Below are 15,204 nucleotides of genomic sequence, written 5' to 3'. Positions count from 1 at the left end.
GGAAAATCTGAATTTTTATCGATTATGAACTTTCAATTCTGAAACTATTTCTTTCATTCATTCTAAATTTTCATGAATTCTGCAGATATGAGTTTTCATGAATTCTGCAGATATGAATTTTCCTGAATTCTGCAAATTTGAATGTTCATGAAATCGGCGAATTTGAATGTTCATGAAATCTGCGAATTTGAATGTTCATGAATTCTGGAATTCTGAATTTCCATCAATTCTGGAATTCTGAATTTCCATCAATTCTGGAATTCTGAATTTCCATCAATTCTGGAATTCTGAATTTCCATCAATTCTGGAATTCTGAATTTCCATCAATTCTGGAATTCTGAATTTCCATCAATTCTGGAATTCTGAATTTCCATCAATTCTGGAATTCTGAATTTCCATCAATTCTGGAATTCTGAATTTCCATCAATTCTGGAATTCTGAATTTCCATCAATTCTGGAATTCTGAATTTCCATCAATTCTGGAATTCTGAATTTCCATCAATTCTGGAATTCTGAATTTCCATCAATTCTGAAACTATTTCTTTCATATACGCCGAATTTCCATCGATTTTTTAATTCTCAATTTCCATCGTTTCTGTGGAAAATCTGAATTTTTATCGATTATGAACTTTCAATTCTGAAACTATTTCTTTCATTCATTCTAAATTTTCATGAATTCTGCAAATTTGAATTTCCATCAATATCAATTCTGGAATTAAGTGGGGGGAAAGTCGTTGATATTACCATATAAAGCAGGGACCTTTAGCATTGTCTCTATCGGAGAAGTTTTGTGTGTGTGTGGTATCGAAGTATTTTATATCCGTTTAAACGGAGTATGCGTATATCCGCTATCCGATTATAAGCGGGACCGACTGCATATTCAAGCTGTGCAATCGAACATTATCACAAAACTTTTAGAATTCTAAAGATTTTCAAACCACTTCAATAAGATCATCTACAAACCAAGTAAATAACTTGTAGTTTCAAATATGAAAATGCGGACACGCTCTACCTAGAAATACTACGCATGTCATAGAAATCGCGACACACGTCTCGCCGTTGCATCCGTTTTCGACGCACGAGTTTATGCGTCGCGAGATAATAAAAACCGCATACGATAAAAGGTCATTTGATGTGATTTAGAAGCGCTTCCAGAGAATCAGGAAATCCCAAAAAGAAACGTGTTCTGAATCGATAACAAAAGATTCTTTGTTATGCTCTAGTTTTTTAAAACACTTTTTGTGTATGTGTGGTTACGTTTAACATGCTAATTTTCTGAGATCCCCGGATAACGTTACACGTAAAATGCGTACCGTATACGCTCGAAAAGACGTAAATAATACATATCTCACATCGGAGATTTACGACTGTGCTCGTACCTTGGGTGGCAAAGAAATTACGATTATCTCTAGAAGAAATTAGGAACTTTCACACTTACATGAATGTAAATTATTTAATTAAATTGCTCTGTTTTTCCGCGTACGAAAGTAGAATATTCATTAGGGTGATTGAAAGCGGTGAAACTTTTTTTATCGTATTATCCTGCGTATTCCTGCGCAACGTGTAATCGATAGACGCAAATTTCTCTATTTTGAGAAAAGACGTTAAAAGTGTCTTTTTTTTGGTGGATTTATGACAGGAATTTTGGTTAAAACTACGAAACTACAGAAATTTCCTGCATTTTCACGAAATTTTGAGAAGCTGTTTTTTGGCTTTTGCCGTCGTAACAGCCCCCCCCCCCCCTACATTTACGGTAACAATAATTTATTTTATAAAATCTAAATTTTCATGAATTCCGGAAATCCGCATTTTCATTTAGAAAGGAACAATTCTGGAATTGTTTCTTTCATGAATTCTGAAATTCCACTATATCTGAATTTTTTTTTAATTCTAAATTTTTTCATCAATTCTGAAACTATTTCTCTCATTTATTCTGAAACTATTTCTCTCATTTATCCTGAAACTATTTCTCTCATTTATTCTGAAACTATTTCTCTCATTTATTCTGAAACTATTTCTCTCATTTATTCTGAAACTATTTCTCTCATTTATTCTGAAACTATTTCTCTCATTTATTCTGAAACTATTTCTCTCATTTATTCTGAAACTATTTCTCTCATTTATTCTGAAACTATTTCTCTCATTTATTCTGAAACTATTTCTCTCATTTATTCTGAAACTATTTCTCTCATTTATTCTGAAACTATTTCTCTCATTTATTCTGAAACTATTTCTCTCATTTATTCTGAAACTATTTCTCTCATTTATTCTGAAACTATTTCTCTCATTTATTCTGAAACTATTTCTCTCATTTATTCTAAAAACTTTCATCAATTGTGAAATTATTTCTTTTATTTATTCTGAATTTTCATCAATTCTGGAATTCTGAAAATGTTCATCAGTTCTTAAGCTGTTTCTTTCATATATTCTGAACTTTCATGATTTTCATTTTCCGTATTTTCGATTCCTCCCTCTTACAAGAGATAAAAATTTGGGCTAAGGGGCACCCCACTCCCGCTTCTCGTAAGAGCGGCCCTGCGTACAATATTCAACTGACTGCAGTGTAATCCAGGCCGATGTGGCGGTTGAATGGTCACAGTGAGGGACTCACATTGCGAGGACCCGGGTTCAAACGTTTGGCTGAAGTTGGTTTTCTGCGGTTCCCAACTTCGAGGCGCAAATGCGAGCTGATCTCCCCGTTGATAAGTCTGCCCACGGAGAGCAACAGGCCCACAACAGATCAATTACTCAATCATTACATTTCACCCATAGTTACAAAAATCGATGGAAGCACTACACAGAACAAACTTCACGTTAGTTTCACAACACGCACATTCCGGAATGTACCAATTCGCTAGAAATTCCGCAGAGGAATGTCTACAAGGTGCATGTACGGTTCAGTAGTAGCAGTAGTAGTGCAATCCACAGAGGGTCTGCAAACTTTCAGACATTGCGGACCAAAAGGAAAATCTCCATGAAGCCCATGGCCTAACGAGTTATGCTGCGGTATCTAGATTCACACAGTAGCGTCATAACGGGGTCCTGGGCTCCGAATGAATCAGGGGTCTCTATATTATTGGAGAATTTTTTTTATTCGTAGATCATTTTTTTTCTTTCTAAAATTTTTTATTATTATTAATATTTATTAAATTCTGAGATTTTCTCCATTAAATATGAATCTCTATTTGTTCTGAACTTATTTTTCTCATTAATTCTGAAACCCATGCCTAATCTCGAAATAATTTGGCGGCACCCATGAGTGCCGTGACCGACAGATTAAGGGGACTCGGCCTGGAAATTGTTAGAAATTATTCAAACTTTTTGCGATAATACTATTGGATATAACTTATTCAGAAAATATTTAGAAATTATTTAGAAATTATTCAGAAAATATTTAGGAATTATTCAGAAAATATTTAGGAATTATTCAGAAAATATTTAGGAATTATTCAGAAAATATTTAGGAATTATTCAGAAAATATTTATGAATTATTCAGAAAATATTTAGGAATTATTCAGAAAATATTTAGAAATTAGAGTGAGAAGATGCCTTTTTTCTCAGCCCGAGACATCAAGGAAACAGTTATTTTCCGGATAAGGTGAACTCGGAAAGAAAAGTCATCACGTCTCCACCGGGACTCGAACCCAGGCCCTCTTGCATACCGGAATTAGAAACTATTCGGAAATTATTCAGAAAATATTTAGAAATTATTGAGAAAATATTTAGAAATTATTGAGAAAATATTTAGAAATTATTGAGAAAATATTTAGAAATTATTGAGACAATATTTAGAAATTATTGAGAAAATATTTAGAAATTATTGAGAAAATATTTAGAAATTATTCAGAAATTATCGAGAAATTATTCAGAAATTATCAAGAAAATATTTATAAATTATCGAGAAAATATTTATAAATTATTTAGAAGTTATTGAGAACATATTAAAAAATTATTCAGAAATTATCGAGAAAATATTTATAAATTATTTAGAAGTTATTGAGAACATATTAAGAAAATATTTATAAATTATTGAGAACATATTTAAAAATTATTCAGAAATTATTGGGAAAATATTTAGAAATTATTCAGAAATTACTGAGAAAATACAAGTATTTATAAATTATTAAGAATTTATTGAGAGAGATTTTGAATTATATATATATATATTGGGAAATAATTTACAAAAACTATTTACTAATTGTTCATAAATCGTTTAGAAATTATTCACAGAAATTCATGAATTTTTCAGCCATTAAAGTTTTTGCGAAAGAAAATTCAAATATAGTCTCAAAACTCAAATTAAGAAAATCTTCTTCCTTATTGTATACTATCAATTGGATTTATATAATGGATTTTCCGATTCAATTTCATTTCCTATTTCCCTCAAGGGATTTTCTTAAATTGTTGAAATTCTCGAACACAGCAATTTAGTTATTAAAGAAATCGAATTTTTTTCATCCTCGAGGGTTGTAACGCCTATTATGTATTTATACGATTAAAGTTTCTTCCGGTTATATGTCAGTGCCGCCAATTTGGATTCATTTTCACGAGAAAATTTCTTATTTCCTGGTCTGCATTTTACAATAGTTCCCAGCAGAAAAGAAAGTTCGGAATTTCCAGTTTTTTATTTCATTTCATCGAAAAGAAGAGAAAAGCTTTTATTCGGTTTCTTGGAATCACAGAAGAGAAGATAAACGCTATTTCGCGGCGTTTTTTTTATTTAAGTTTTCTTTTATTCATTTATTTTTTTTTTTTTTGAAGGAAACAGGAAACTTGTGTTTATCAGTGAAATTTCTGTGGTTCTTTTTCATTTCCGTCTTGTCATTTCCGTAGAAATGGTTATGATAACTGTGGGAGTTGCGTAAAGTTTAAGCTAATCGCGGATATTCAGCATTGATAGTGAATTTTTCTTATTACGGACGAGGCATGAAACATCGAAATACAATGAATAACACAAGATATAGAGAAAAAACTTGTTATATAGCCGATACCGCTTATATTAGAATGAATCATGGATAGTGATATCATTCGGGTATTGTTATCACTAGAGCCCGGAAGTTTGGGCACTAAAAATGGTCAAAATAGGCACGCAAAAAGCCACTAAAAATAAACATTTATAATTAATGGAAAAAAGAGAAAGTAACTAAAAGTTACGATATTAAAGGTTCAAAACTTGGCTAATAAATAAGCTGCACTGATATTTATACGTGAAAAATTAGAAAATGATATTCAAAGTCAAAGATGGATGGCGCTGAAAACCGAATCTAAATCATTTTGACACGCACAAAATTGAAACGCAAATGGAGTAATTGTTTCGAAATCAAGTAAAATTTACTTATCAACAGAATAAAATGTAAAAAAAAAATACTTATACACTGACATTTGACTGCATTAAATTTCTCTGTGATTGTGCTCACAGGAATAAATTTCAGCAAAATAATAACTTACAAGTAAAATTTCTCCAAAGAAAAATATAATATATATATATATATATATACCATGCACCAATTCAGAAATTAATGTTTCAAGTCACCAGCAGAGGACGCCAGCAAAAAAAAAAAATTGTCTCCACTGACACCAGTATCAACACATTTTTGATCGATTTTCCAATTTCTTAAAAAAATTGCACATAATTTTTACGTATGATCACTTAAATAAAATTTGAGAGGTTTCAAAATCTACCCCCCATCACCTGCAATGACGAAAATGAGGTCAATCGACCTTTCGGCGGGAACACGAAAATTCAAGCTCTTCTATTTTGATGGCAATCGACAGAGCATCTTAATCCCTTTTATTGGCGATAACGAGAAATCTATCCTCCGTGAAAGCCTCTTATTTTAGCATCGACAAGACCAGATATTTTGTATAATAATTTCTCAATCGAAAACTAAAAAACGAAAAACTTTATTTTTATCTAAAACTTAACTTTTCTCAATCGAAAACTTTAATTCCCTGGACGGATCATGCTGATCCCTTGGCAATACGTGAGGATCATGTTATTATTAAAATTATTATTATTAAACTTCTCCCTGCACCCCCACCCCTCCCGCGTTAGTTTGCGCCTGCTGAAAATCGGAAGAAAGCGTACTTTATTAAATTTATTTAAAAAAACGTGGCATTTTCGGGGTGGGGGGGGGGGTTTAGTGATTTCTAATTGACTCTTAAAGGGTTAATTAATACTAAGGGTTGAAGGTTGTAAACACAAGTTCTCAATGTTAAAAATGTCGTAAGTTCTACAGAATAAGGCCTATAAAATTCACGAATAAACGTAAAACAATATCAAAATCGGCATATAAGGCAGAAAAAATTAAAAAAAAACACTTTTCACAAAAAAAGGCATTTATGCCAATTTGCCTGAATTTCCGGGTTATCACTTTTGTAAAGAACGGAACAGACCAATATCATAACTATAGAGCCAGGGTTATATGCACTAAAAAGGTGGCGAAGTATGCTTTAGAAATTAGCAAATATGGCTAAAAATGTGTGAATATGCACTAAAAATGTGTGAATATGCACTAAAAATGCCAAATATGCACTATAAAAACTCAAAATATGCATTAAAATACCTGAAAAAGTTAGAAATACCAAAATACTTACAAAAAATGAGAAACATACAAAAAAAAGCAGATACGTTTTTTAAAATGCATATTTTACATTTCTTAATGCATATTCATTTGCAAAAAAATATAATGTATCCACACATATGCATCTTCTGCATATTCAAATAACTTCTACATATATTTTATTTAGACATTTTTAATTTCTAGTTAGTCATAGTAACGGAATACCAGTAACGGGACAATTTCGAAGCTATTTGCCTAACTATTTCTAAACTAAAAAAAAGAAGAAAATGAACACTTTTGAGGTTATCCCGGGATCTATCGCTACCTCTTTTACAATAAAACTGCTAATACAGTCGATGCCCGTTATAACGACCCCACGTTATAGCGACTATTCCTTTACAACGACCGGTAGGATAAGTCCCAAATGTTTTCATAGAATATATGTGTTTTTAATATATTTAGTATCATACATGTTTTTTACTTTCCATATAACGACCCTCCTAATATAACGTTCCTTTTCGTTGTGGTGAAGAGGGTCGCTACATCTAGCGTCAACTGTATTTGGAGAACATTGCAAGCATCTCTATTAATTCACTAAATCCCAACTGCAGAAACGAAAACCGATGTTATGAAAATATTATAGACAATATTCATTTGAAAAAAAATAAATAAAAAATAAAGTGATTGAGCTTTAATAAACCTTCCAAAATATGCATTTATTCTGCAAATCCTTCGATTTTATGCATTAATATGCATTAATACTAAAAAAAGACTAAAATATGCAAATGCACATACATGTGTTTGCATATAATCCAGGCTCTAATCATAACATGGGAAAAAATTCGTTTATAGTTATCGGGAATTCGAATAATGTTATCTTTTTTTTTTATGTCATTCTGATGCTAAGGTTTTATCAAAAATCATTCTTTTTTCCTTGTAAAGTTATCGTTATCAGGCTGCGAGACTAATGCAAGAGGCTATAGAAGCTGTTCTCTCTCCTCCCTCTCTTATTGACAAACATTTCCTTACTTGATGTCATAATTCAGGGCTCTCCAGCGCATGGTCCGCGGACCGCATTTGCCCCCTGGAGCTTTTTGCCATGACTCGCCGATTATTTTCAGAAAATACTTGAAAAATTAATTCTGGATTATGAAATAAATAATTCGATAATAAATGAAACAAATAATTCTAGAATAATTAAAAGAAATAATTCTAGAATAATTAAAAGAAATAATTCTAGAATAATTAAAAGAAATAATTCTAGAATAAATGAAAGAAAGGATTCTAGAAGTGATGAAAATTCAGAATTACTGAAAGAAATAATTTTGGAATTTTTGAAACAAATAAAATTTCAGAATTAGTGAAAAAAAAAACCAACTTAATCAACGAAAGAAATAATTTCGCAATTTCTAATAGAAATTATTCCACAATCAATAGGAGAATAATTGCATAATTATGGAAAGAAATGACTTCAAGATCAGTTGAGGAGGAAAATAATTTCAGAATTATCTACCGAAACAAATAATTAAAGAATTATTTAAAGTAATTTCAGATTGAAATTTATCTCATAATTAATTAATTTAATCAGCAATTAATCGAAAACTTTTTCGGAATAAGTGTAAAAAATTATTTAAGAACTAATCGTAATTAATAATTAATGAAGGAAATGATTTCAGAATAAGTCAAAAAGTCATTAATTAATTTTGTTCCTGTTCAAATCAGGCGCGCCATTGCCGCCCCTTTTCTATTATCACGTCACTGAATTGTATGAGTTGGTTGCCCGCGGGCTTCGTGGGAAGTTTCGATTCGGCCCGCTGTGTCTGAAAGGTTGAAGACCCATTTCATAATCAGTCTGTAGTATTCGCTGTGATCTATGTACTCGTATTTGTACAGCTGCTTTTGCTATGGCTTTCCTATAGTGAAGGCAGATGCATAGCAAAAAAAAAAATATTTTCCTTCAGTTCTTGATCAGTTTCTTTCAGTTTACCAGATTCAAATTTCTTTTTCCGAGAGGCTTTCTCAATGGATCCACGAAACGTATTGTACATTTCAAAAAATATCGCAATTCGTGACATACATTAGACAGTTCCAGTCTAATGCCTAACAATTGGCTGAATAACAATAATGCCGGATTTCAGCTTCAAGGAAAGGAAAAAGAAGTCCCGTTTTTTAGAATTGAATGAAAAAAAAACCAGGAAAAAAATTGAACATTTTTGTAATCAATCACGTAGGAAAGTCGAACAGAGTTTTCCCGTTTTACCAATACCCGTTTACCATACGTCCCATTTGACTAAACGGGATGTGTGGTTACCGTAGGTACTGACCTCTAAGTATTAAATTTGTCTTCGGTGCGTACGTTTAATTATTTCATTTTTGTTCTCTGTTGAGCCAATAGAGGGCGCTGACTTCGGATATTAAAATCGGATATTGCAATCATTGTAATTATATAGAATTTTCATTCCATTTTTGATGTCTGATTTATTCGACAAGCTTCATCAATATTAACCTTTCACCAGTTTTCAATACACAAACCAAAATAGCAATTGAATTGTTCCCCGCATGATCGGATATTGTATGCTGGATTCGTTGATATCCGATTAAGCGGGACTGACTGTATATTCCGTAGCGTTTGGTCAGAACATGATATCTCCAAAAAATGTATTTTTTATCTAAAAGTAAGCCTTGCTAATTATAACTAATTAGAAATGAGATAAATGCACAAATACGTGCCGTGCGACTAAACAACATGCTAATGTGCGATATTTTCGTCTGTATTTATATGTATTCTTTTATTTTTGATTTTTAAATGACAATGAAAATTCTTATGTCTCAAAAATGTGGTTTTGGAGTTATCATGTTCTGACTAAACACCACAGTATTGTTTCCAATGTGGACAGCACTTTCCTTATATATTCGGGAAACATCAGCTCCCCTTCCACCATCAGTACCATTTGAAAGCAGTTTCAAGATAAAAAGTTAACACCATTAAAATCAAAATAAGTTTCGAAATCTCAGACTAACCTAAAACAACTGATTAAAAACATATACAAGTTAAGAAATTCCAGAATATGACAAGTATGTTCAGCATATTAAATAGCTTCTAGCGAGTGGCCTTCATTTCATAATCAATTTTATATTTTATTTAAATCCATCAAGTGAATAGGAGATGGTGAAAAAAATTAATACAATATATTTTTATAGCAACCATAGTATTGGTATAATATTAATTGGTACCAATTTGAAAATATTTGGTTAAAATTCCATTAATCAGTCAATTGATCGATTAAAATACCCAGCCCTAAATAAAATAAATATTAGCATATGTCTGTCATATATGTAGAAATGTCCTCTCCGCTTGTTAATACAAGATTCCTCGAAAGACTTGGTATATTTTGGTTATTGAACCCCGGACTCTCGTTCGCCGGACGAGTGCTCTACCAACTCGTTCGCCGGACGAGTGCTCTACAAACTAAGCTATGGGAAACAGATAGAATTTCTCCCTTGGAGAGTGTGTACATGTTGAAACGCTCCGTACATGGACGGCGGCAGCAATCAACTAATAGCTCGTGAATGACATAAGCCACTAGATGACGACACGTATGTAGAAATGTCCGCCATCTGGTGGCCTATGTCATTCACGAGCTATTAGTTGACTGCTTCTGCCGTCCATGTACGGTCTTTGCACATATATGTACATTACGTTCCAAGGGAGAAAAATTCTGTTTCCATAGCTAAGTTGGTAGAGCACTCATCGGGCAAACGAGGGAACTGGAGTTCGAGCAGCACCTCCTAGGGATAGAAGTCCTCTGCAACGGTTACCAAGTTCATCTGCAACGTCATTAAGACTACCTAGCAAGTTTGCCAAATTTTTAACTACAATTTCGTTTCATCTTGTTTTGGCGTAGAACTTTCCTGGTTGGCTCAAAAATACCGCATAGTGATTGGATGTGGGGCGTAGAAATCGCCAGTGCTGAGCCCGAGATCGTTTCTTTCCCACACAATGATGATAGTGGCACGAGCAGGGTTTTTTTCCCCTTGAATATTCTGAGGGAAAATGGACTATTTGCTGACGTCACGAGCAGCGTGCGGAGGCTTTCTATCTCTAGAAGGTGCTGTCATCGTTATGCGAAAAAGAATCGGGCTTAGAATTGGCGATTACTATGCCCCATATCCAACCACCATGCGGTATTTGTGAGCCAACTAGAAAGATTCTACGCCAAAATAAGAAGAAACGAAATAGGGTGCTGTGGCTCAAAATATGGAAAACTTGCTAGGTATAGTCTTAATGGCATTTCAGATGAACTTGGCAACCCCTTGTGGAGGCCTTCTATCTTTAGGAGGTGCTGTTCGAGTCCCCTTGGTGGCAGAGATGAATTTTCTTGTAATCATCATCCCCAAAAATATAACTAGTTTTTCGTGGAATCTCGCATATCTGTCATGTTATTCAAAAACAAAGGATCGGCAAACACATATAAATCGGGTTTTTTTTACTTTTATTTTATCAGTATCTTTTTATTATTCTTGATCAACAAATTTTTTGATTGTAGCGTCAAAAATGTTTATATCGGTATGTGAGAATTCAGTAGATTAAAATTTGCATAATTGTTCATTACGTTGAATTTTTCGCATGATTAACGATCATAAATTCATTTTAATGGATTTCTTGAATAAATTCTTCAAATGATTATTTCCTTGCACCGCCTTATACTTTTTTCTGCGATTTTCTTACCCCATTATTTGAGATACACAATATTCATATTTAATGAGATGTTTTAACGTAATCTTTAAATAGTTTTGTTTTTATTATTTCTGCGTAAATCTCAAACAAAGATTTAGAAATAGTCATGATGAAAATATTCTTCAACGACTTCTGCAATTTCTTATTAAATTGCAGTTTTTATTATTAATTAGCAATTATTATTAAATTATTTCTGAAGAATGTTTTAATACTGAAAAAGAATTTCCCGAAGATGAGCTGTTATCTGAGTTTAAAATCTATGGAATTTGATATCGGCTTTATAAAAGCAGCACTGCTTATTGCTGAAGACATTCCTGTGAGGTTCCTTCATAAAAGTCGTTTCTCTTTGTGTGAACCCCCCCCCCCCCTCCTCCTCCATCCATCCTATTCAGAAATAACAAAAAAGTATTTCACCTTGACATTTAATCGCACTTTCCACTGATTTTGTAGAGTTTTTTTACTCTGACAAATCGTTTTGAAAGGGTAGGCAGTACGTTTCCTTAGACAATACCAGAACAGACCAGAATTGAACGTTTTCGTCGGTTATTAGCCTTTGCAGGCTGTCTTCCGACCTACAAATTGCTTGTTATTGGCATATGAATGAAAAGACGAGTTAGTGCTTGCGTGTCAGTCGTGTAGTGAGTGTGTTTTGAGAAATAAATTTTAATGTCAATCCAAGTGGGTAATTTACAGATTTTTTAATTCAGAGAACTCATCACGAGAAATGTTTACTATATTCTCTGAAGGAACATTTGTCATTGGGCGGGGAAAGAGTAGTTGATGTTGTGTTTCCCAAAAATCCCCCACGGATAATATGACATAATTGAGAGATGTTAATCGGAGATTTATGGTATTCACGAATTTATGGGATACAGTGTATATTTTTTTGTCAATATTTTGCCGCAGATCTGTAATGAAGAGTTATGAGCCAGTATTCTATGTATGTGTCTCGCGCGATCCGCCATCTTGAATCGGAACTCCCTTCGTTTTCCCTATCTCTTTACCTAAATCTTACTTAAAGTCCTCATTCACATCGTAATAAATACGCATCACACAATGTAGCACACATGGTTAACGGGTCGTAACAGCCCGATAACGACTCGTAATAACGCTCACATAAACACTAAATAGATTCGTTCGTGAGACAAAGGAAAGAACTAACGCTATACGCGTAATAAACACTTTGTATTACTTAGATTATTTTTTTTTATTAATATATACGTATCATAGAAGGAAAATTATCCTATTAATAATGGCAACGAGCGTTTAGGGGAGAAGAAAAAAAAGACGATGGCATCTAGGCACGTGAGGGAAGTGTGTCGCCGATTGTGTGACACATTTCCCTCTCAATGACACTTTTCCTACCTTTCCTCATTGGAAAAGGTGTGTATGTTAAAGGACGCTTGTCCTATTCATACTTCACGCTTCCCGAACATACACACCATCGATAAGCGTTTACACTAAGGTACGCTTTTTTCTTTCTTCTCGTGACGATGTATTACAATGCACGGTATTATATCCTATAAGATAGAAATTTGTCTCCTTTATATCAGCCGATACGGTTATTTTCGTGTTATCACGCACAATCCCGTCACGGCGATGACTATTTATACATTCGGGACATGCTGTTTTCTTAAAAGAAATTTTCATTTTCTAAAGAAAGTGTTATTTCCTATTAAAATTTCTTCTTTGCTCTAAAAAACTTCAGGGCGTTAACACTTTTGGAATTTAAAAGGTGTTTATTCCTAATATATAACGGTTTATATGAAATCTCTTAACGCATCGCTTGTGTTATTTGAACGATTCAATCATCGCTACTGTTATGTGTTATTTCATGTGTTACGCGTTATGGATCTCTGGACGTGAAAAATTGCGTCGCTTCGTGTATTTTTTCACTGAATATTTTTTGTCGGTGATTATGAGACGTGATGGTGACGCTTTATCTCGTTCGTATTAATCTTATAATACAAGGCGTGCCGTAAATTCGTAAATAGCTTAAAATTTCGTAAGAAAAAAATTAAAGGAACGCAATTGAACGAAATTGAAATAATTTGAAGGCAGTGTGCGAAAAATTATTCTCACGAAGGGGATTTTTTGGTACAGAAAAAGATTTTGTTTAAATTTTGGGCTCTGCAATTCAGTTGGGCATGAGTGATTGGACCTTAACCTTTCTTCAATCTCTTGTATGTTCGAAACGTTCGTAAAGCTTCAGTCGGTGATTCCGAACTGGGATAAAACAACGTTACCAATAGTGCTTTATCCACCAGTGTCAATAGCCCGATGAAAACCTCATTTAAGCACCAGTAATTCAGAAATCAGCTGTGTAAATCGTAAACCCTGCATTTTATAGGACTGTAATTCGCATATTTCCAGTGATTTGCTTTCCATGATGCCTTCTATCGACAAAAATTTGAACTAAGTTTTTTCTGTACAAAAAAAAAAAAATCCCCCATCGTGAGAATACGTTTTTCACGAACCGCATTCAAAAATGTACTTATTTCTCATCTTTCCTCAAATTTTATGTGTATGATGACTATTTATGACTATTTACGAATTTATGGGACGCCCTATATTTACAGATTGAATGAAACACCAATCAAATAACAACACTACGCAGAATTTCTTTTTTTTAAATTAATTTTATTGCCATGTTAATATTATGTTATTTAAATTTATTAGGATTTATTGCTTTAACAGCCTTTTTGCGTCACTTTGATTCTAGGACTATGATCTGGAGCAAAAGATTGATCTTGAGATCAAGATGCAAGAAGGTACGACGAAGCTGTTGGCCGCTTGCAAGTACCAGTCCCAGGCCCTCGAAGCTGCGAAGTCCTTGTTGACTTCTAACGAACGCATGAATGCCTATTTGAACGCTCTGCAGCAGAGGAAAGCATTGAAGCTGAAGAGGTCGTCGTCGACTATCATGCACTGTAACATGAGGTAAGCGACCTGCGTCATGTCATCAAATGAACGGTATTTTAATGACCTTTTTATCCCACAAAATCTTAGTTTCGAAGAAATCAATTTTTAAAATTTTTCTTTAGGTTTAATCAGACTCTAGTGGAACCCAGCAAAGGCAAGGTTGCAGTGTCTGGTATGTATACGGACTGTTGGGATATCATTTTCTGTAGATGTGTCGAGTTCTCGTTAGATGTAACAATGTTATCGATGATATATGCCAGGGAAATAAAATTCTCCAAAAAAAAGGAACCAGAATAGTCATTGCCGTTTTTGTTAAAAAAAAATAAAAAACGGCAATGTTGCACACTATGAGTCATCAAAGCAATCCCCATCAATACCCAGAATTTTTCACCGGGGTACTTCCACACACACAATGTTCTTTCGGCAAACGTTCAGAGTCTTCCACATAATGGAGTCCGTGTGTGCTTCTGCAAGTCTATCACATTTGCAAAGGATTTCCGATGAAGATTGTTGAGACTACTGAGTAACACTGATTTAAGTTTTAGTCATCTGGGGTTAAAATCCTGGGAGTATTTGGGCACTATTCGTCGAGCTTTGCTAACAGGCCAAACTATCAATCACTACGGATCTGACAGCACAGCAGTTGAAACATGTGCAGCAGGCACTAAAGCAGATGAAGCTCCTTCACGACAATGCTCCACATGCTGATCGGTTTGACAAGGATACCATTCAGCAACGTGTCTGAGAGACACGGGGATGTCGGCAAATTATACTCTCTTTAACTCGCACAAACCGTTTATCTCACCTCTTCCACATTCTACATACTGTACATAGACCAATGTTTCTCAACCTTTCTCAGTCCATGGCTCCCTTCGGACAATATTGTATTCTAGTGGCCCACTTTGTCTTATCCGGCTCCTCCTTCCTCCCCCGCCCTCATCCGAGATCGAGTCTCTTTCTACTAATCCAATTTAATTTAA

General features: G+C 33.8%; 1 protein-coding gene across 6 annotated transcripts in view; it reads left to right on the top strand.

Moving 5' to 3' along the window:
* The window catches only part of LOC149068727 (rhotekin-2-like), a 96,657-nt gene that overhangs the window by 44,512 nt on the left and 36,941 nt on the right, over positions 1–15,204 (top strand). For all 6 annotated transcript variants that reach the window (XM_089250399.1, XM_089250395.1, XM_089250397.1 and 3 more), the window contains 2 exons: positions 14,025–14,242; positions 14,347–14,396. In XM_089250399.1, coding sequence (XP_089106525.1) covers positions 14,025–14,242; positions 14,347–14,396 — 268 coding nt within the window. The remainder of the gene's footprint in view (positions 1–14,024; positions 14,243–14,346; positions 14,397–15,204) is intronic.

The sequence above is a fragment of the Pholcus phalangioides genome, unplaced genomic scaffold, assembly GCF_987345545.1.
Source record: "Pholcus phalangioides strain wild (caught in Gottingen) unplaced genomic scaffold, Ppha-v1.0 ptg000024l_1, whole genome shotgun sequence".
In the NCBI taxonomy this organism is placed as follows: Eukaryota; Metazoa; Arthropoda; class Arachnida; order Araneae; family Pholcidae; genus Pholcus; species Pholcus phalangioides.
This window is presented reverse-complemented; position numbering and strand designations above follow the sequence as displayed.